This window comes from Chanos chanos, chromosome 2, assembly GCF_902362185.1.
Source record: "Chanos chanos chromosome 2, fChaCha1.1, whole genome shotgun sequence".
NCBI lineage: Eukaryota > Metazoa > Chordata > Actinopteri > Gonorynchiformes > Chanidae > Chanos > Chanos chanos.
Window position 1 is genome coordinate 57228617 of NC_044496.1, and position 23554 is coordinate 57252170.

The 23554-nt window shown below is 45.0% G+C and overlaps 2 protein-coding genes across 11 annotated transcripts in view; one reads left to right on the top strand and one right to left on the bottom strand.

Annotated features, from left to right (window-relative positions):
- Positions 1 to 10446, top strand: part of nlgn3a (neuroligin 3a) — an 83466-nt gene extending 73020 nt beyond the window's left edge. For 7 of the 10 annotated variants that reach the window (XM_030764635.1, XM_030764634.1, XM_030764636.1 and 4 more), the window contains 2 exons: positions 112 to 901; positions 9597 to 10446. In XM_030764635.1, coding sequence (XP_030620495.1) covers positions 112 to 901; positions 9597 to 10446 — 1640 coding nt within the window. Of the gene's footprint in view, positions 1 to 100; positions 902 to 9596 lie in introns of all 10 variants that reach the window. The other 3 variants (XM_030764639.1, XM_030764638.1, XM_030764643.1) reach the window with 1 other exon arrangement.
- A 9660-nt stretch (positions 10447 to 20106) lies between these two features.
- LOC115806042 (regulator of cell cycle RGCC) lies at positions 20107 to 22937 on the bottom strand. The gene is made up of 5 exons (XM_030766767.1): positions 22889 to 22937; positions 22384 to 22557; positions 21846 to 21926; positions 21071 to 21133; positions 20107 to 20523 (listed from the first exon to the last, which is right to left on the bottom strand). Exons 1-5 carry the CDS (start codon positions 22908 to 22910, stop codon positions 20516 to 20518), a joined length of 348 nt encoding a protein of 115 aa, XP_030622627.1. The 5' UTR covers positions 22911 to 22937; the 3' UTR covers positions 20107 to 20515.
- Positions 22938 to 23554: the final 617 nt, after the last annotated feature.

The window sequence follows — 23554 nt, forward strand, 5'->3', positions numbered from 1 at the left end:
GGTCTTATTGGCCGGTAAAGTATACGATTCATACATTTGCATGTCTGGGGCAAGACCTAAGTAATAGAGTTACCGTAGTCCGTCGTTTATCTGTTTTCCTGTCGTCCGCAGGCCTGTTCCATCGAGCCATCATTCAGAGCGGCTCGGCCTTGTCCAGCTGGGCGGTCAACTACCAGCCGGTCAAGTACACACGTCTGCTGGCGGAGAAGGTGGGCTGTAACGTTCTGGACACGCTGGACATGGTGGACTGTCTGAGGAAGAAGAGCGCCCGCGAGCTGGTGGAACAAGACATACAACCGGCCCGGTACCACGTCGCCTTCGGCCCGGTCATCGACGGCGACGTCATCCCCGACGATCCCGAAATCCTCATGGAGCAGGGCGAGTTCCTCAACTACGACATCATGCTGGGCGTGAACCAGGGGGAGGGGCTGCGGTTCGTGGAGAACGTGGTCGACTCCGAGGACGGCGTCTCGGGCAACGACTTCGACTTCTCCGTGTCGGACTTCGTGGACAGCCTGTACGGGTACCCGGAGGGCAAGGACACGCTGCGCGAGACCATCAAGTTCATGTACACGGACTGGGCGGACCGAGACAACCCCGAGACCCGACGCAAAACCCTGGTGGCCCTCTTCACCGACCACCAGTGGGTGGAGCCCTCGGTGGTGACGGCCGACCTGCACGCGCGCTACGGCTCACCCACCTACTTCTACGCCTTCTACCACCACTGCCAGAGCCTGATGAAGCCGGCGTGGTCGGACGCGGCGCACGGGGACGAGGTGCCCTACGTTTTCGGCATCCCCATGATCGGCCCCACCGACCTGTTCCCCTGCAACTTCTCCAAAAACGACATCATGCTCAGCGCCGTGGTCATGACCTACTGGACCAACTTTGCCAAGACTGGGTGAGTGCTGGTGTTACTGGGTTAATGCCCTGAGTATTTAATATAAGGCTGCGAAGCTGAACAAGAGTGTGGTTTTGGTTTGGTTTTGGATATTAACCTCGGCCGCGAGCGAAATGTTACAAAACATAAAAACCAGTGGAGAGGGGTGAGATTACATCGTGAGATAGACCATGTGAGGTATATTTGGCTCTGTTCATGCTTAAGAAGGCTAAAGATAATATTTAAGGGGATGATTGTGTCTTTATGTGAGAGTGTGATGGTGTGCTTGTATGTGCACTTGTATGAGAGAGAGAGAGAGAGAGAGAGACAGATGCAGAGAGAGAAAAAACAAAGGGAGTGTGTATATTTTATTATGATGTGAAAATGTTAACAGCAAAGCGCATGAATGGGACACAGAGCCAAAAAAAATGATCATCGAAACATATCACATTCAAGCCCTCAGCTGAATCGATCAGAGCACCTCCATCTGGTCGATCGCGGACGCCCCCGCTGACTCAACTTTTTTTTCCTTTTTCTCCTTTTCAGCTCAGTTTTGCTCAGAGCACAAAACATTATGGATTTGTGAAAGGAGTGCTTGTAATCAGCTCTAACAACACAAATCTAATTCGACAACCGTTGTTACTGCGAGTGAAATTGATTGGCCGAGCTTTTGCTTGTGTAAATTTCGCCGTTTAACCGGTTGCAGTAAAACGCTGCGGTGTGACATTAATAAAACGTTTTTCAACAGTTTAGCATACGCCGTTGCTCCTTCGCTTTGAAGGGAGTTTTCGGATGAAAGAGTAAAACATTCTGGAGTTGAAGGGGTTAGCCTGTTTGGTGAGGCATCTGAGTCACAGTCTACATAAACATATGTTTTTTTGTGTGTGTTTGTTTGTTTGTTTGTTTTTGTTTGTTTCTTTCTTGTTTTTTCTTGATCACTGCTATACATTAAATTGTCCTGGGCCAAAAACAAAACTGATTTAGGTCATTTTAACATCCCAGCAAACACAGAGTAAGGTTCGTTTTAGACAGCCGGTTTAGGTTGTGTTTGTTTGTCCGACACACTCAGCAGATTGATGAAGTTTTAATTGTGCCTTTTTTAATGCCGTCCTTGGGTTGTTTTCATTGTCGTGTGCTATGATTCTCCTCCACGTCTGCATTGAGAATCCAGCATCGCAAGGTTACAGAAAAAAAGAGCAATAAACCCAACGGAATAACCCAGTGTCCGCAGAGCACAGCTGTCTGTCCTCATTGCTTTCCAGACCTGTCTGCATCTCTCTTTAACGGAGAGACAGCCCCGTAATAGCCTGTCTGTGTCTCTCTTTAATGGAGAGAAAGCCCCATAACAGTCCGTGTGTGTCTCTCTTTAACAGAGAGACAGACCCGTAACAGCCTGTCTGTGTCTCTCTTTAACAGAGAGACAGACCCGTAACAGCCTGTCTGCGTCTCTCTTTAACAGAGAGACAGACCCGTAACAGCCTGTCTGCGTCTCTCTTTAACAGAGAGACAGCCCCGTAACAGCCTGTCTGTGTCTCTCTTTAACAGAGAGACAGACCCGTAACAGCCTGTCTGCGTCTCTCTTTAACAGAGAGACAGACCCGTAACAGCCTGTCTGCGTCTCTCTTTAACAGAGAGACAGCCCCGTAACAGCCTGTCTGTGTCTCTCTTTAACAGAGAGACAACCCCGTAACAGTCTGTCTGCGTCTCTCTTTAACGGCGAGACAGACCCATAACAGCCTGTCTGTGTCTCTCTTTAACAGAGAGACAGACCCATAACAGCCTGTCTGTGTCTCTCTTTAACAGAGAGACAGACCCGTAACAGCCTGTCTGTGTCTCTCTTTAATGGAGAGACAGCCCCGTAACAGTCTTTCTGCGTCTCTCTTTAACAGAGAGACAGACCCATAACAGCCTGTCTGTGTCTCTCTTTAACAGAGAGACAGACCCGTAACAGCCTGTCTGTGTCTCTCTTTAATGGAGAGACAGCCCCGTAACAGTCTGTCTGCGTCTCTCTTTAACGGAGAGACAGCCCCATAACAGTCTGTCTGTGTCTCTCTTTAACAGAGAGACAGCCCCGTAACAGCCTGTCTGTGTTTCTCTTTAACAGAGAGACAGCCTCCTAACAGCCTGCAGTGCATTGGAACAGATACAGAGGTATAGTTTAGTGAGTGCATGCCAGTGCACACAGTTCATTTCTCCCTAAAACCAACTCACTCAGCGTAAATGACCAAGGCAGCCCTAGATTAAATGAGTTCTGGTGCACCGGTGACGTGGCAATGGAAACAGCTCTTTGAAATTCTGGCCCACTGACATGTTCCCATTGGCGTGGCTTTATTCGAGATGAAGGGATTATATATGGTCTAGCAGCGGGCATCAAGCTTGCAAAGAGCCAGGGATTAGATGCCAGGATAATGGTGAAACCCAAGAGCCGCTCAATGGGTAATTTCGCACAGCGGAAGGAGGAGGGCACTTTACCATCCATTGTAGAGGGTGGGGCACGGAGAGGAGAAGAAAGGAGAAGAGAGGAGAAAAAAAAGAAGCTCCCAAAAAGCACTCGCGACCTCTATTTCAACTGGTTAGCTCCGCCCACTCACAGACCAGCACACATCCCCCCCACCCCCCCCACCCCCCGCTCAGTTACACTGCCGTGATGAGCCCTTGTCGAATCCCCTGGCGGAGACTTCGAGACAGTCGCCGCAGTCAGCAGAAGACGCGCCCGCAGCCGCTTGTAACGAGGTGACCCACATTGCATTTCCTGCCATTGTTCTAAATCAGCTCCGTGCGCTACATAACATGGAGCCAGTGCCGTGGCATGTCAGCAGCGTGTATCTTTCCCCCGAAGCTAAATTCCTCCTTTTTACGCTTCATGCCTCTTACAAGCATCCATGTTCTTGAGTCATAGCATCTTTTAAAAAAAAGCATGTAAGCAGCCATTTGCCACATGGTCTCGTTAGAAAAGGGACGGTCTGAGTTTACGGTCCGCCGTCAGCCATCTCTGCGGGGGGGTGGGGGCGGGGGTAGAAAACGTTTTCGTTTGATGAAGATCTCTTTGGATCCCAGCGCAGTGAAATACAGTGCTTGATTTTATTACTAACAGAATATGTTATTTATGTTGTTGTTTTTATTTTTTTTTCTATCGGCTGTAAAAGCCTAACCCCTCCACACCGACCGTGTGTCTCTGTGTCAGATCAGAGGCTGAGACACATAGAGCCTCGTGGTCTTACCGATTGCTGGGCTCCAGACTGTTTTGCTGGGTAATTCTCTTCTCTCTTAGCCTCACTGAAACACAACACATGCTGTGACTGGCTAGTTAGTAAGCAAACCTCTGCTGCACCACCTCTCTCCTTTCATTGTCTCTTCTCTTGTCTTTGCTCCAGTGGGTCCCCGCTCTTTTTCTACAAACGGGGAAACCACAGAGCCGCTTTTTGAAATGTCTGTCTCAACAATAACGTCGCCCAGCAAGCTGAGGGGCTGAATGTTTCTGCCTGGCCTGGATGGGCTCGGGCTTTTAACGCTGCTGTGTTAGCCTGAGCTGCACCCTTTCTGAACTCCTTCATTTTATCCATACTCTACTTTCATCTGGAGCTGATCGACAGTTTAAATGAGATTTATCTTCCCGCAGCTGGACCGTAATCTCTTGGTGATTTGTCTCTAACATCATATAATTATTTATTGATGTAAATAAGTCTTCCGATGCACCAGGCTTGTTATCTGTTTGCCCGGATGAGATTTTCATCGCTCGTACCTTTGGTTGTTTGACGGAGAGCAACCGTGAGCAACAGAACAGTTGCCTCCGTCTAATTGTTCTGGAGTTCGATGGCCGCCTGTCGTTAGCCCGTTAGCCCGTGGGGTAATTTACAACAGGAAAAATGGGGGCATGTGAGCTACTTCCTTCGGAATGTTAACGAAGCGTTTTCCCTCGGCATCACACTCAGACAAAGAGGCGAGAAACCATCTCGAACGTCAGTCGACCTCCGCACAAAAGGTTGACCCTTTTTTACCAGGCTTTGAGCTAATTACTTCCCTCATTCCTGGGCTTTGTCTCACCTGGAGGGTTCCAGTACCAGCCCAACTGCAATTTAAAAGAGTTATGTGTGGTTTGCAGGGGGGGGGGCGGGGGCAAAAAATAAAAAAACAAAGCCTCTTCACTGCCCAGTCAATTAAGCCCTGCACTTGATAGGCGATTTTCCCGCCAATACGTTGATTTGCATCTGAGAAGGTGAGGAAGTGTCTGGGTTTGTTAAGAGCCTTGGACACCATTGATTTGGGAGCCGCGCTGCAGCGGGAATGTAATGAGCTGGAGGGGAAGTCGGCCAGGGCGAGAAGACACGTGTTGGCCGTTGTTCACCAAATCCGGCCGATCAATAACAGTCATAATGAGGAATGGGCAGGGTCCAGCGACCTCTAGCAGCTCCCCCCACCCTCCCCCCACCCCCCACCTCTCCTCCACTGCCCTGAACACACCAAAGTCATCCTGTCACGTTTACCCTGTGGGTGTGCCCGTAAAGAGACAGCTCAGCACAGCCTCCAAACGCTCTAGCTGTCTGTCTAACTCAAGACAAGTCAATAGACGGAGAATAATCAGGAATCCACATTACTTTAGAACGGAGCCTTCAGTGCAGTAGACTTCAGTTTCGGTTTGAGCCGCTCGGTCGTTCTATGAAATCAGCGGACGATGATGTTTTCACCGACTCGGAGCGTGGTGGAGAAATTACTGGCGTTTTGAAATTTCAGGAGAACAGTGTTCAGGGTTCAAAACATCATTTTATTCCTCCTCACACAAAAACCCACTCAGATGCAGCCCACTCAGGACCTGGCCTAACTGCAGGATATTAAGAAAAAGGCTTCATAAACAAGAGGGCTGTGTATTTTGTTTTTGAGGATCAAAGTCAGTGTCTAGAGATGGCCAGTATCCAATGTATTGTGAATTAAAAACACAGAACGTCCAACCCCTGCTGTACTCATCTTAGAATAGTTCATGTTCTGTGTTAAAGTGGAGGGGGATTTCAATGCTGAGCTGAAACTCGAAAACAAATCAAACACGTTACAAAACCGCACTATAAATGCAGTAAAACGCGTCAACAAATGACAACTCTGACAACAAAATATGAACGATGGTAATATAAATAAGTAAAATATGAAAAAATAAATCAGGAAAACATGGAAACAAATTAGGAAGCATTGAAAGCGTTGTTTTCGATGGGAGCTCCACCCAAAGAAAAATCCAACATTTTTTGAGATGATTCATTGCCATTAATGTCGTCTTGTTTTGTTACTGAATGCCGAGCTCCTGATGCATTTTCATGTCTGCTTAATTTGTTTAGATGTTTCCCCATTTTCGTTTTTTTTTTTTTTTTCTTCTGTTTGCCTTTTTCTTTTTTTAGCCTAATAAATGTGTGTTTTTGTTCTGGGTTTGGGGGTGCGGGGGGGTCTTCTTGGTATTTTCTCACTGTTCTGCATGTATCTTCCTTGCATCTGTGTTTTGTCTTTTTTTTCCTTCTTTTGTTTGTGGTTCTGGGCCAGGATAAGAAATGGAGCCAGGTGTGTGCTTAACACTGGCATCTTTATTTATAAACAAGCGCCTCAAAACAATGTTTGCAGATTTCCGAGTCAGACGAAAAGCAAGGTGAATTTACAGTAGCCTACGTTTTACCGGCTCAGATTAGCATCGCTGTCAGAGTGTGCGCGCTCAACCCTTTTCTTTTTAATTAAACACCTGAAGTCTCCTTTTTGGCCGTCAGAGAACTTGCAGGGAATGTACTGTAGGTTCTAGTGTAATGCCTGTCTTCCCATGGATCCTCTTAGATTTTGTAACTGTGAGATCCATGATCGCACAGGCAGAATGAGTAATAAAAAAATACAATTGAATTAATTAATCGCAGAATTGTCTTCAGCTCATTCCCAACCTGCAATTGGGCTCATATCATATCATACCTGGAAGTGCTCCTATTACACAAAAAAAAAAAAAAAAAAACCCCAGGGGTTGAGAGTTGGGCGATTGGGTTTTTAATGTTTGCGGCGGTTTATTTAAAATCATAAACCATTCATAGCTTAGAATGGTTTTCAGTAATGCAGCTGCTCTGGGTTTGTTAGCTGACTGTGCTTCACTCCCGCGTGTAGCGGTCACGGGCTCATGGCCGTCCTGCGCTGTCGTCGGATCTGGATGGCTTTCAGACGGCCGTTCCACAGAGACTGGTGTAATCTCCTGGATTGTGGATCAGGTCTTACGGAGGTGGCCTAGGGTCACTGGACCCGAATGAGGAAAGTTGATGATGGGTGAAGGATTGCTTTATCGGGGCAAAACCCAAAGTGCTCCGGCCCTACGAAAACATTGCAGGGAATCTCAAATGCCATTAAAACATCCGCCTTTTACGACCATAATAATCCCCTCCCACCCCACCCCCCCACCACACTGCAGTCCCCATGACTGTCTATCCCCCAGCTTAAGTGGGAGGCCTGACAGAATGCTATCAGCTAATGCAATGCCTCCTCTCTCACACACACACACACACACACACACACTCACACACACACAATCTGGGTTAGAGCACGCACTGAAAGCTAGCAGCATGTGATTCCTACATCAGTGTGCTTTCTCTAGTCAAAGAAAGAGAGCATTAGCCGCTTAATATTGATACAGCCACAATTACCCAACCTGCGTACAAGCACAATTAGATGAGGCATACTGTCGTTCACTAATGCTGCAAATCAAATTAGCTAAAGATGGTGCATCAATTCAACAGGAAAGTCTAAATTATTCATCTGCGTTTTCATGAGGAAACGTCAAACACAAAAAAGCCCCACACACCAAAAATGAAAAATGCTAGCAGCAGGTCTGATCTGGAATCAGCCTCGCCCCTTAATTCCACTACGATGAATGAAACATAAAAACTGACCTCGGGTCAGAGACGCCGTGTGTGTGTGTGTGTGTGTGTGTGTGTGTGTGTGTGTGTGTGTGTGTGGCCAGCCTGTAGTGCCATGCAGTCTTGTAGACTGGCTTCTTATGACAGTGTATCTGTGCTGATATTGGCAGGCTAGTTTTTCTCATTAACTCAGATTGCCCCTTGTCCGCTGATTGTTGCCCGGTGCGGCGAGAATTCATAAAGAGGCCGATGCGGCTTCATCGACGTCCTGTTCGCCCGTGTTGCGCCACTGCGGATCGATATGACCTTACCTCCAACGTCTGCTGCTTTGAAACTTAATTACTGATATTCGGCTACAAAGCCATCATAGTCTGGATGCCAATATTCATGGAGGATCATTACCAGCCTAATAAAACAGGTTATTTACGGGCGGCTCTGCTGACATCCCCTCCGCGCCGGGGGATTTCTCTCCAGCCATCTCAATTTGCCTCTCTGGGCTCCCAGAAGCGCTGACCTGAAAAAGAAAAATTGACAGCAAGAAGAGGAACAAGAAAGGAAAACGTGTGATTCTGCAGCCAAGCCTTTCATGCGGTGTCTGCGCACGCGTGCGTGCAGGTAGCGGGCGAACGAGAGTGTTGGGGGAGCCTATCAGCAGGATCAAACAATGCCAGCTCCATCTCATCAGACCCTGGTCCAGCCTCTGAACAGATTGGAGTCTCTACAGGACATAGTCATAGATTTAGTTGATGAAACTCTTAATAAGAACTCCAGGGAGACAGCACACACCAGCAATGCAGCGCGTCACGAACGCACCCGCCACCGGTTCTCGTCCCGTTCCCCTCTTACGCCGACACCTCGGCAACAAAACGACAAGGAGGCACGCGATTGTTGTAGAATGCCATATGTTAATACGGACAATAAATCAATAGCGCGGTGCGATGGGAATCCGTGGCCATCTCATTCACTGTCTCAGCCTGCCTGACAGGCCGACAGAAAAACACTGACCCCTGGAGGACGGAGAGCGCCACTGCATGTGCAACGCCTCCCAAACACCTGCATCCCCCCCGTTTGCGTCTTGATTAATAAGGTCCACTTTCCCCCAGCACACTGGCTGTTTATACACACTGCGCTTCTTTCCCAAAGCAATTAGTGAAGGAGCTACGCCACTGTGGTTTTATCAAAAACAAGGCACTTCCTGATGTGCATCTAAGCATGTTGATTTATTCATAGGTATCTACTTTAAAAGCCCGTGTGTTTTTTTTTTTTTTATCAAGGCGAGGTTTCATCAGGGCCTGATTTGAACTCGGGAGACAAAAAGAGGAGTCGGGATTGGGGGGACCAGTGGCACAGGGGTGAGGAGCATATGGAAAGCCGCGGTTTAGATTAAGTCTGCGCACGCTCGTGGCATGAGCCACCCGGACCACTAAGCACAGCACTTTACACTGAGGGGCTCAAGGGCATCATGACATTGAAGAAATCTAAATGTGTTTTGTTTATGTTTGCGTTGTGGCATATTTTTTTTATTTTCTGCCATTTTTACTGGTCTTCTTACTGCAATATCTACACGAACAGAGCTTTAAAACTAGGCTGTTGAATATAAAATTATTATTAGCAGTGGTGATAGCAGCAGCAGAAGTAGTAGCAGTATTTACTAGTTGTATTTTTCTTGTTGTTGATGTTGATGTTGCTGTTTCTTTGTTGTTTCTGTTGTTACTGTTGTTTAACCTGTTTTCATATTAACAGATGAAATGCTAACAGATTGTCTCCATGAAGACAAACTGTTGATCTTCCACGAGTATGTATTTGCTGCTAATACTTGATGCCTTTTTTTTTTTGTTTTGTATTTTAATTCTCAGAGATCCTAATAAGCCAGTGCCCCAGGACACCAAGTTCATCCACACAAAGGCGAACCGCTTCGAGGAGGTGGCCTGGTCCAAATACAACCCCCAGGACCAGCTGTACCTCCACATCGGCCTCAAGCCGCGCGTCCGGGATCACTACCGCGCCACCAAGGTGGCCTTCTGGAAGCATCTGGTGCCACACCTGTACAACCTCCACGATATGTTTCACTACACCTCCACCACCACCAAAGTGCCACCTCCCGAGACCACGCAGAACTCTCTCTCCACCAAACGGCCGAACAGCAAGGCGTGGCCCTTCAACACCAAACGGCCCCCCATGTCTCCCGCCTACAACAGCGAGAGCGGCAAGGAGCCGTGGAACGGCGAGGAGGAGCCCGGGCCGCTGATGGAGAACCCGCGCGACTACTCCACGGAGCTGAGCGTCACCATCGCGGTCGGAGCGTCGCTGCTCTTCCTCAACGTGCTGGCGTTTGCCGCGCTCTACTACCGCAAGGACAAGCGCCGGCAGGAGCAGCACGCACAGCCCAGTCCCCCCAGGGCCACCGCGGCCAACGACGTGGGCCGCCACGCCCCGGAGGAGGAGATCATGTCTCTGCAGGTCAATCAGACGCACCACGAGTGCGAGGCGGGGCCGCCGGGCGACCCCCTGCGCCTGGCATCGCTGCCCGATTACACGCTGACGCTGCGACGCTCGCCCGACGACATTCCTCTGATGACGCCCAACACCATCACCATGATCCCCAACTCGCTGGTGGGCATGCCAAACCTGCACCCTTACAACACCTTCACGGCTGGCTTCAACTCCACCGGTCTGCCCCACTCCCACTCCACCACCCGCGTATAGCTTTACCCCGACACCCAGCCGAGCGGGGGGGACCAGGGAGGAAAGGGGGGGGGCGGGGGTATGAGAGAGATTTGGTTTTATACATTTGACTGGGACAGGAAGGGTATCAGGATAAAAGAAAATAAAAGAAAATAAAAAAGAAGAGATTTAGATAGACTTTTCCTACGAGGAGTCAAAGAAGCTTCTTTCTCTGGATGTCATGTTGTGCAGACCTGCCAAAATAGACCTGCTTCCTCTACTCACTCTCTCTCTCTCTCTCTCTCTCTCTCTCTCTGAGAGAGACAGAGCTTTTCAGCAGTGTTTTTTTCTAATGGTCGTTTTAAAAAACAAACAAACAAAAAAAAGCCTTTTTAAGCTGACTGAGAAGATATCAACTTTTTTTCTTGAATAAATAACAAAAAAAAAAAAATTAGGAAAAGTGCTTTGTATTTCTCAGTTCAGTCACTTGCGGGGAAACAAATATCGGAACAATGGCCTCCAAGATGACATGTGCATAACATTTGTGTCGCTTTTTTTGTCAATGCCTTACAGAAAGCTTGTTTTTTTTGTTCTTAATTTCTTACCATTCCTTGAAATGAGTTTGTGTGGGGCATGACAGTTTGAAATGAATAGTTGAGTTCCAGGAAACAGGAAGACCCACGGCTTACAATGTGCAGAGAATTGAAACTGCACCAACAAATTTTTTTCAGTTGCATATCCTGAAAACAGCTAGACATGATAATATTGTCTCTTTTTTTGTTTTTTGGGGGGTTTTTTGTGTATTTTTTGGGTTCTTTTTTTTTTTAGTTCCAATGAAAATGATTTTTCTGAAATAAACTCTCCCGTGAAAGAAAGCGTGAGAGAGAGGAGATAAAGAGTACATTACTGTGATTGTTTTGTTAAGAAAAAGTGCATCTTTTACAACAGGATTATCTATCGACTTATGGCAACGGATCATGAAGTACACACTGACACACTATGCTCAGATCACCTGCTTGTTGGTGTGTGTGTGTGTGTGCGTGTGTGTGTGTGTGTGTGATGCGATGAAAGTTGTGATAAGAATGAGTAAGAATGAAACTGTATGAGAGAAATTGTGTGTGTGTGTGTGTGTGTGTGTGTGTGTGTGTGCGCGGGACGGTTTTGTTAAACATTTTGTGGTTGGGGTGGGGGAGGGGGGGTTCTTTTCCATGTTGTTGATTTCTTTCACCACAAGTAGAGTGTTTCAGCTGCGTCCTCTGGTTGTCTGTCTTTGCAAAATAGCACTTTTTGTTCTTTTAAAAAAAAAAAAAGCTATATATGTCTAATTTTGCTTAAAAATTACAAAAATTACTCTATTATTTTACGTGTAAGATGAAAAAAGAAAAAATAGCTGAAGACTCAACAGAACTAACTGACAAGATTCCATCGACTTTGTAAGAGTTTCCTGTGAAAAAAGGAGACAGTGGCCGGTTTACACTGAACCTCATGTCGGTGTAGTCCTGCGTTTCTTTAAATATATATAAATATGAGCATACATACATGTATGTATAGGGCTTTTATTAAGATTTTGCTCCTATTGACCTGAACGTGTAAATGATCATGAACATTAGACTGAAAGCACCAATCCACAGACGGCAGAGAGAGAACAACATACGTGCTTTTTCTAATCTTCAACATCTAATCCAAGACCACATCAAGTGTCTTTCTAATAGCTCTATATGTATATTTATGTATAAATATATTTAATATTTATTTATGTATACCAGATGTATACATGCTGAGTGTGCCATGTGCCAAATTAAACCCTAAAACTGGACAAGTCACGGTTCTGCAAAACACTTATTTCTCGTGCAAGTTTTTTGTTTTGGTTTTTTTTTTTTGCTTTGTTTGTTTGGCTTTTTTTTTCTTCTGAATTCTGATGTCTGCTCTGCCTCATCTGATTTGTTCGACTTGATATGGTGTTTTAACAAAATTACTAGTGGGATTTTGTGCAAATCCCCAAAACATCGCCTATGCTGCCAAGCTGTATGCTCTTTCTCTTCTCTTTATCTCTGTCTCTGTTTCACTCTCCCTCTCTCTTTCTTTCTTTATCTCTCCCTCTCTCTCTCCCTTTCTCTCTGTCTCCCCTTCTCTCTCTCTCTCTCTTTATCTGTTCCTCTCCCTCACTGACTGTATAAGGGGAAAACAGGCTAATAGCTGTGTGAGCGAAGATTAGGTGTGTTGTATGAAAAGAAATGCGATCGGCGGTTGAAAAGTGGGATTAAGTGTTGTTTGAGCGGTCCGTGCGGCTCTTTGAAAACACATCCTGGTCATTTGTGTGAATCAACGCTGGGAAAAGTAGGCATACATGAACCGGGGAAATACTGCATCGCATAAAACACGAGCTCGGCTCAGAACAAGTTCACCTTTATTCAGCTGGTCTTTTTCCCGTCCCCACTGACCCGGGCTTAATCAACCCCCTCCCCGCTTTTAATCAAGACAGACTTTAAGTGTGCTCTGTTCCTTCCGGCCATTAGCAGAATCCTTGCCAAAGGTTAACCGATAAATGCGGTCCCGGATTTGCAGAACTCCGTTTAAATTCCACCTGGAAAAGTATCTCGACACATCATTGCGTTGAGTGTACCTGGCACCCACTGTGCAGAGGTCAGAGAAGTCCAGTGCAATTTGTCATCCAAAGAAAATAGTGTGGCGAGAGTGAAGCTCGCTGCGTTCCACTTTTGGAAATGCCATGGAAGGCTAATGGTGAGTGAATGCCTGGTTTCTCCATCAGTTTAGAATGTATTTAAGCAAAAAGCTCTTAGTCATCAGAGTTCCCCCTGTTAAAGGCAGAGCGGATGAAAGGAATTAAGTTTCCACAGAACTCATTGTTCACATCTAAGTCAAGAACTCGCACACTTTATTGCTTTAGTGTGTGTGTGTGTGTGTGTGTGTGTGCATGTGTGTGTGTCTTTGTGCATGCTTGTGTGTGCATATGCGTGTGTGTGTCCATTTGTCTAAGTGTGTGTGTGTGTGTGTGTGCGTGTGTGCGTGTGTGTTACTCGTGTTTAGCTCTGATTAGCTCGGATAAAAACGTTAAGACATTAACACAGTGAGAGAGAAGAATGAAGTCTTTAGAATGAAGTGATTGAAGATTTGAATTTAGAGGAGTGTGTGCGTGTGTGTGTCTGTGTGTGTGTGTGCGTCCTTGTGTGTCACTCCTTGTGTTTAGCTCTGGCAGACATTAACACAGTGAGAGAGAGGGGTCTTTAGACTGAAGTGTTTGACTGAGGACTTGACCATTAAGCACAGGACACTAGTAAAGCACAGGACACTAATCTACAACAGAGAGCTGATGGGAACTGCAAGCTTATGTCCACTGGACAGGTTCAGGCCACAGATTGGACAGTAAGATTAGCGTAATTTCTGATGCCCTTTCACAAATTCCACCCAAATTATGGATTGCCTAATCCCTCTGAGATATCCAACCAATCAGAATGTAGATTTCAAAGTAAAATTCGCTCGATTTTTCCCTTTTCCTGAAAAGGAAGCAATATTATGCCAAAAGTTTTTAAATTCCTGTTATGTAACAGTTTGTGAGAGTTCTCTGTTACTCAGATATGTCATTGTAACTCTGGCTAAAGTTTAACTGGTCATTTTCACCTGCTTCAAGGCTGAAGTCTCAATTTTCTTTCCTGTTCAGAAAATCGCTCAACAATGTATTTAATTCTAGAGCGAAGGACAAAAAAGAAAGAAAGAAAGAAAGAAAGAAAAACAGCAGACAGATTCCATCGATAAAATAAACAATAAAAACAAAAAGAAAACTCCTGAGAGTGGTGATGCCGATGAAGGCCAGGTCAAATGAGGTCATTTATGTAAAGTACCAATTAGGTAGCACTGACCTTTACATGTTCCTCACAGACATGCTAATTGGCAGCCCACATATGACGGGAGGTGTCTGGCCTTGCCACCTAATTCCAATCCTTCAGATCAAACTGACACGGTACCTCAGATGTGATAAGTGACGGTCATAATGGAGTTTGTCAACCTGAGGCATCATAAGGTATTAACAGATCTAGCATTTCATTCATTTGAACGTACATTTGACGTCACAGCTATATTGCGTGCGCAAACACTGACTTGATTCTGGGAGTTTGTGCTTTCCCTCAGAGCCCAGACACTGTCAGTTAGGCTAACCTCACCGTCATCTGGGCAAAAATATGTCAAATATGACAAAAACTCAGTTTGCTATATGACTGTGGCCACTGTTAGAACATCTGTGTGTGTGTGTGTGTACAGACACACACAAATTTCTTTATACGTATGTTTGTATTGTTTGTTTTGTTTATTTTCGATTTATTTCGAGTAGAGTAGCCTAACACTACGCAGAGTGATTCCATAAGTGTGGAGAGTACATGCCAGTTTTTCACCTGAGAATCAAAGAAATATCACAAAAACAACAATCCATGTGTCCCGATACATTCTGTTGCTCTGCAGCTCGTGAGGATATTATAGACGCACCACCATTCGTGATAATAGAGTATGTTTACAGTCACCGTTATAAACAAAACATTCACCCACACAAAATCTAATCATTTTTACAACTTTGACTTATGTTTCAGAAACTTCTAATCATTGCGTAATGACTGGTTTCAGTGTTTTGCTTTAATGTGTTCCTCAGCGGGCAGTGCGCTCTGAACCCTGGTTAAAAACTTAATTGCATCTTTTCACTTTATAACGGCTTTTAAGTGGAGAGCCAGCGCCGAGCCATTGTCTGTGAAGCAAATGCTAACAGTCGTTGATCTTCCCTCAGATGACTATCATGTTTGTGAGTAGCCAGTCTTTTAAACATCCCAGATATTGTTTGAGTATTGAAAACTGTATACCTGTGGCGTCAGTTATGCAATCTTGTAATAGGCCCACATTGTGTATTACATGTATTGCATCGCATTGTTTGGAAAATCAGGACGACGTTGCAGTGCAGGAACTACTCTTCCGTTCCGTCGTGTAGTTTTGGTTCCGGTTCCCAGTCGGGAAAGTTTTAACACGGGCCAGTTTCGAGAGAGTAACGGGAGTGTAATGCTCATCCTATCTTGGTTTAAAACCCTGAATCCCTGAATTATCTATGCCAAGGGCAGTTATGCTACCGAATTATAATTCCAGTGAAAACAAAGATTCCATACCCATTTAAACCTTACAGTCAAATAATGAGTGTTCAAATAATAAAGAGCTTACGACTCTATAGTAACCATTGAGAGCAACGCTGAGAAATCGATAAGATCTTTATAATAAGGGTAATACGTTGTGTTTCTTCACAGAGGGGAAAAAAGCAAAGCCGGCTGGACTTAAGGGTGTTATAAGGCTGAGTTTGAAAGTAACCCCCTCCTCCTGCCCAGACGGCCCAGCTGCAGCATTGAGTGGAACAGTAATGATCCCGTCTCGTTGATGGATGGCAACGAGACGGCAAGAGTGAGACAAGCACCCGGCGCACGCACGGTTCTCTCCAATTCCCCAGAGCTCCACATCAACCTCCACTCCTGCGCGGGTAATTAGCAATAGCTTCGCAAATGAATGGCCACATTTCTCCGGAATAGGCTATCAGGGAGAAGAGGAGATGCGCGCTAATTACGCGTATGTCTTGGCGTGAGCATTAGAGAGGGTGAGATGCACTTGCACTTGGGTGCTGTAGAGCGACCCGGAGGATTCTGGACCGTGGAAACCCAACGATGCCGCTGAATGGTATTAACCTGCAAGTAACGACCCAGATACAGCTATCGCTCCTGAACATAAAAAAATATTCTCAGGCATCTCGTGCAGGACTATAGAGGCAGTAACTGTAAAAGCAGGCTCCGCCGACAACATTAAGCATGAGGATGAACAGTGGCACGGACCTGAAGTCTTTGGGTAGATGCAGACTCTTTGGCTCCCGTGAATGGGGGACATTAGCGTAGAGACATGAATGTGAATCATCTGGACGATCGAATCTCACCGAGACACCATGTTTCACAATAAGGAACCATACTGCTCAGTCGAGCCGAGCACTTTTTTTATGCTGGGAGTCTTATTTTCACTTGAAATAAGAGGCCATTATACGGGAGTGGGTCTGGTATTGTTTGTGGTCTTGTACTTTGTCTGGTGCTTCCTGAACTGTCCCGATTCACGGGAGTACTGTGACAAGACTAACGGGGTGAGGATGAGGGTGCAGCGTAACAGGCGATGCTTTGATAGGCCACGCTAAACCTCAGTGATTGGACTTCACCTACATTTACTGTACTGCGTATCCACGCTTTTTAACCAGTACCGTCGTCGTTTCTGCTTCTTACACTATATGCTCACTTGGAGCTCCGGTAAATTCATGATCTATGTGATCCCTCGGCTACAGCTCGGCCGAGAGAGGTGAACGCACCGGCACATTCTGAACGACGGCTGCATTTGTGATAGTTGACCATAGGATGGCAGTCCGCAAAAAGACTTGCAACAGTATGCAGGCACCAGCACACGTCATTTTGGCTTCTTAAAATAAAAACGAGTAAACAGAAATAATAGTTCCAGATTTTGAAAGCAGAAATAACTTCTGTTGACCTTTGGGTGGAACTTGAGATGCTAGTTCAGGATTTAAAACTGTATTACATAATCTGTCGAGGCGTTTGATTAATTGTGATTCATAAACGGGCTTGGCGCTGAAGGGGAGATGGAACAGAAATATGCGCGGTAAACAAACTCTGAGTCAGCCATAAGATAAAGCCCCATTTCAAAGGAACCGAGAACAAAAATATCACACTCTTTTGAAATGAATCCACCAGAAAAGAATTCCTTTAACTTCCTGTCTCAGACAATGTGTCCTGGAAAGAGCGCGTGATCAGGAAATACAAAAAGAAGAGTGTTTATTTCAGAGGGAAGATTAATGATGGCTTTAAAAAAATATATTTGAAATATCTCTTTGTCGCTCTTTTTCTGAAAGGAACGGTATCATTTTTTTTTGCATAGTATCCTGTTTGTGAAAGATTATTGGATCAGTTCGCTCTCTTGTCAGTTGTCTTTTAAATAACTTTCTTTCTGGATTTCGCAGTAACTGGAACAAAATTGTTTTAGCGAAAAGGTTAACCCGAACTTCAGCTGCTAGCTCACCAAATCAGTTGCCGCTTCAGGTTGTAACTGGTCACACTGACACTGTGGAGTCCCTGGGACGACTTGTTTGTTTGATTGCATAATTTGCGTGCACGCTTGGTTGGTTCATTACGGACGGAATTGCACGGTTCTCTGGGAGGGAGAGCCGTCTGAGCGGATTCGGGCCGGGCTTGTCTCCCGCGTATCACTGTGACACTGCTCTTCATTAGGCAGATGACAGGCTGACGGAGTGAAACGCATGCTTTATTCATCCCCCGTCCCAGCCCTGGTCGCATGTTTCTTATGTGAGGCACACGCTGTTGTAAACAAACCAATTTCCCATGTTCTGTTTTAATGAGTCAGCCAACGGCAGAGGAGGCACCACAACAACCGTCTTCTCCGAGTTTTACACACAGTGTACATAAAGTTATGCAGTATCTGCCCTAAATGTGAAGGAGGGGAGGGTCAGTGTGTGTGTTTGTGTGTGTGTTTTCATAGGAATGGATGGCTTCTGTTCAGACCAGTGGGGCTTCCAGTCAGTCCCTAATTGACGGCTCATGTACTTACTTGTTTTTCTGTCTCATCAACAAACGAGATGCAGATCAGAAAAAAAAAATAGAGTAAACTATAGCTCTACACCCTCATCTAAAATCTGTCAGTCAACCCTCACACTTACCATGCTGTTTAACTAGGACCCAGGCCAGCAGAGACTAGAGCTGAACATGTAAATGTGACCTTTCATTTCTAATAGTTTCATATCCAACACTGACCAGGAGAACGTTAGTAGTCGAATGCTTAATGCAATATTTGGCCTGTGTAAAAAATGAAGGTGTAAAACATGTAGCCGGTGGTACGCTGTGGGACAAAACCACACGGAATAACATGGCTTACGTCAGCCAAGTCCGGCTGTTATAGACCAGATGACCTCATCTCGGGGGGGGGGGGGGGCTTTCGCTGAGTTGTTTCCTCACATGTAAACCTCAAGACTACAGCAAGTGTTCCGTTTTCCACAACGCAGCAAAACTTCCCTTTACTGCTACTTTCACTCCAGACTCCCACCTCCTCGAAAAGCTGGCCTTAAAGGGAAGTTCTCAAACACTGTTGCCAAGTTAGGAAAAGCAGCCTTAACACCAGCTGTGCGGCCAGGCGCTCGTCTCCTCGGCGCTTTCTGCCTTTTACTGTCCTCAGCGGGCTGTGTGTGTGTTCTGTGGCCCGTTCTGTCGCGGGGTCAGGTTCTGAGACCAGCTCTGGCCTCTAGAGGACGGTCGCAGAACAAAACACAATGTCTTTATACAAACAAAAGAAAGAACTTGACAAACTGTACTCTCCCTTGCACGTAGCGCACAAGTGAAAGTAGCCACCACTTCTTAAAGTGTATGTATTCATCACATACCGTACATTGAACATTACTGGGTGGCTAGTTTTACTTTTGAAAATATTATTTGAAGGAACTGACAAGAGGAAGCAGAGATTTTATGTACCGAGACCCCATCAGATCCATCACAAAAGGCATGACAGCATGACAGCAAAACTGTATTTCAAACTACAGACATGAAAAAGCCTGTTAGCATGTTTTGTTTTGGGGGGTTTTTTATTTTTAGAAGAGGCCATATTTTATCCCATCTCTTCAGATTTCCCTGTGAAATCGAAAAAATCACGTCCGCGGACAGTCCGACTGCACAGTCACGTGACCTGTTTCTTTGAAATCACAGATTTAGCTCCTAACTCAGTGGCAGTGATGTAAACGCCTCAAGGGGATTTTTGGCTCAGTCTGTCTGAAACTTTGGCCCATGTCTCCAGTTAGAGGAACTCTACCAGAGCGACCAAAAGAACTATAATTATCTACAAAGTTTTGCAATTGCTCAGTGACTAACATCCACTGCATGACATCACGCGCGGTGTCTGAACCTGAGGAAAAGAAAAGCGCTGAGCCTTGGCTTTCTGTAGAACAATCGCGGAGTGTGACTGATCTCTTAGAATCATTTCATCGTTATTGTGTTTCTGCACCTCCGAGACTCATCTGTAATTCCCTTGACTTCATGGTAAACACACAGAAAATAGAATACACTCGTTATTGTTTCAATCTGAGTGTGGTTGACGCACTTCCTGTCGAAAACAGCAGTGAACCGTGGCTCTCCTCATTTGTTCGCTTAGCGCGAGCGACCTGGAAACCACCAAGAAGAGTAAAGAACCGTCGAATGTTTCACACAGGAAGAGAGCGCTGGTTCTGGTGCACAAGCTTAGTGATATACACACATGTGGTGTGACTGCACTGCAGGTTAAAAACCAAAAAACAAAAATTCAATTTCTTGTAGAAAGTTATTTTCCATAAACACAGAACAATTTTTTATGAGGAGTAAAATTCTGTATTAATGAAAACAATCATTTTAGAGTCAAATCATTTATATTACATCAAGTCAAATTCATGTACATTTATACACTAACAAAAAGTAGAAAACTGGTATTTTATAATTTCTGTACAAAACATACAATAGCCACCATTAAAGCAGGTTTCAGTTACATTTGTTCAAAAAAATATAAAAATATATTTAAAATGCACGCTGTATACAAAAACTGTTACTGGTACATTTTTCGTCCTTCGTAGCATTTTCCATTTGAGGGGAGAGAGGATTACATATCAGTGTGGTGAAACTCATCTCCAGCTGAGAGGACTTTTTTGTATCCCTATTAAAACACCATCATTTGAGAGTCCATGCACTGGCACTGTTCCTAATGGTCCTAGCAATTACCAGTGGGTATGATTTCACCATATAACTTGGCATCAGAGGAGAATATCTGTATTTAAGGCAGCTTGTCTAAGTTTGGGAGGACGTCATAGTTCTTTAGCAGAGGTTGATAGACGTTGTCGTCTGGCCTAAAGGTCCAAAAGTGAGCCTGTTGTTCTGGAACTTTCCTCTTTGTCCAGGTGAGGGATAGACTGTCTCTGGGCAGGGTGTGTGGTGGGAGAGGACAGGGGGAACGCAGGTGGCTTTGAACCCATCTCATCCGTCACACTTGTCTGACCTGCTCACATCTCTGTTGGGGAGATTAAGTTGAGTTAGCACAGGAGCCCTGCAAGGATTTGCATGTTTGAAACACGTGCGACGTGTTCGAGATGTCAGGATACAGTATGATTTACGAGTGGAGTGATTTAGTGACTGAGTACAGCCCTCGTAAAACCTCTGGCCTTTTGTTGAAGGGAAAATCCCTCGGGCATTGCCTCTCTAATAGATATTCGACTTGTGACTATTTAGTGAGACGTCTATCATCAAAGTGAGTTTATTATTGTTGATTACGATGATATTATTAAAGCAAAATGAAGGAACACTTGGAAGACTGTATTGTGGTTAAAATGGATAAAAGCTGAATTTGTTACACCTAATGTTTGTAGAAAAGTAGGATGTTGATATTGTTTAAATATGGATTGTGGACGTGGCTTCCTCTTTTATAGCTGTTCCTGTTTTTTTGGGGGTTTTTTTTAACAACAGATTCTGATTTAATTCTTAGATGTCCTTTTTTGTATCTGTTTGTGTTTTTTTGTTGTTGTTGTTGTTGTTGTTGTTTTAAGCTGCTATTGTCATACCAGCAAGTTCTCTGTCCAGGTTATCGATGAAGCTCTGCAGATCATCTGTGTCCCCCAGCTTGGCTGTTGGGAAAAGAATGAGAGGAAAGAATGTGAGTGAGTCTGAATTCTTCAGGCTGTGGGGAGACACGGCTCAGAGCTGTGGAATTTCCTTTGGAATATTCTGTGCATGAGAAACACGATCCCTCATTCGGGAATTACATAAGGGGATGAAAGAGGAGGGAGGAATTCGAATGCCTGGCCGTCCGCGACGGGAAGAAGAAAAAACCTCGACCATCACATTCAACTGGCTGTGTCATACCATGTCATAGACATCCCATAATCCTCAAAAAAAAAAAAAAACATGTCACAGCCGCCTGCCTACCGTAGCTAGTCTGTAACAGATTGGTCAGAGCATTCCATTCAAAATATTGACAGTTTGCTCAGGCCAGAACGGGCTTTGGTCTCGCCTTCTGTTATAATGCATTGTCCAGCTGAGTTCTGTCTTACTGACAAGCCTCATGCATCACAATTAGATCAGCTTCCTCAGTCCCCCAACCCCACCCACACACACACACACACACACACACACACTCTTCACACTTATCATGTTAACACTTCACAACAGTGCAACAGTACAACAATTATTCCACCCATAGGCTGCCATCACACAAGCACTGAATGCATAAACAGAAGAGACCGTGGGTGAGAGTAAAGTCAGATTGGCTGTAAATACTCGCTGACTTTGTCATCTGTAAACATGATGGAAAAGGGCACAGGGAGGTTAGGCTGTTACCTTTCGATGCCGCTGTCATGCCTGCAGTTCGGAGCTCTTCTTCGCTGGTGTTCAAGCTGTTTCCCATGGATCGTTCACTGCCTGGAGAGGATGCAAATGAGTTAAAATCACTCAGATACCCACCATTGATTTTTTTTTTTTACCTCATTGAGTCACGTCAGTGAGGTTTATTTATCAGACTCAAAAGGCAATATGCAGGAGGTATTCTAGTACAAAATGCCTCGTCAGAAAAATGGTAAATGTTAACGTCTAAAATCTGGGAAAAGATAATATTTCAGCGTTCCATTTTCACATATAGTTATGTACTACTGTGCTGGCGTGGGGAAGTGATGTATAGTTTAGAGGCGCCCGTGTTGCGTAGTGCTCCCCGTCTCGAGCACGTTTCTCGCGAAAAACTTAGTAAGAGAGCAGCATCATTACATAACTGAATTCTGCATTTCTTAACTTCTTATAAGTTTCCGAAATCATCGCTCATCTCATCATTAATCGTGCCTTAATGATCTGCCGGTGAAGTAGTTCACAACGTTCTGTTGCTCACCGTAATCCGAGTCCTCGATACCACTGTCACTCACTCCATCTCCCATTCCCGTGCGTCTCTTGGCGTCGTTGAGGAGATGCTCGTAAACGTATGGGGCACTCTGTGACGGTTCGGTCATCTCTTCAACCACGGTCTCAAATTCCTGGAGCAAGTCCCCGAGCTCCATTTCCAACTCTAGACGTTAAAATATGTATGAGTTATTTTCAGGTCTGTCGCACGAGTTCTTATTGTGAGTAAAAGGTAAGAGGAATTTGAGGTGTGAAGGATTTACAGATAAAGCCCCGATTTTATGTTGTAATTGTTGTTCTAACCAGACACACAATTTAGTTCATGTGAATGAATATAGCCTTCGTTCTCACATTATTGGTTCCACGTGTAAACCTGAACGTACTAAATATTTTTAAAACACCGTTATTCGTTAAATTACAGGAGTAAATGCGTTATACACTGTTGAATTAGGTACGACCGAACCACGTATTAAAAAGAAGTAATTAGACAAACTGACCTTTTAAGTTTGCGGAGGACATTGTTGAGATACAGCAACTTCGAAGGTATGCGGGTACAAAGGAGCAATACTTGGTTTGCACTAGGGATCCCCTGTATTTATAACATACCTCCACTCATAGCGGGACCGCTGCTCGACTCAGCCAATGAGATCGTAGCTTGATGTCTGTTATTACGTAGCAACTGCAACCTAAGGGAGTGGGTGACTGATCGTCACTAAACTTTCCTCCGACAAATGGAATATTGAACCCTCCGAAGTTGAGAACACAGGGGGATTTTGAAACAGTTTTTTTCCCACACCTTTGTCTTTAAACGCCAAGAGCTTAAAATAAAAGAATGTTGGATACCGGGGCAGTGGAATTACGCCTTAGTAATTAAGTCATCCTGTAGGCACTGCAGTGTAAAATCTAATAAACGAATGCTTTGTCCGAAAATGTTTTGTAAAGTCGTCGCCTTGACAGAACTAAAAGTTCTTGAAGAAAACTTGTGTGCTGTTGTGGAATAGATTGTACTTAACAAAGGGCTTTGCGCCGGCCGAATTAACTGAAAACACTAGAAGAGAGCATGAAGTCGAAAACAGACAACACATTAGAGGGTACAATACAGAGGATACTGCTACTGTCTAAGGCGCTTTTGTTGGAAATGAAGCAGTAATAAAAATGTCCGG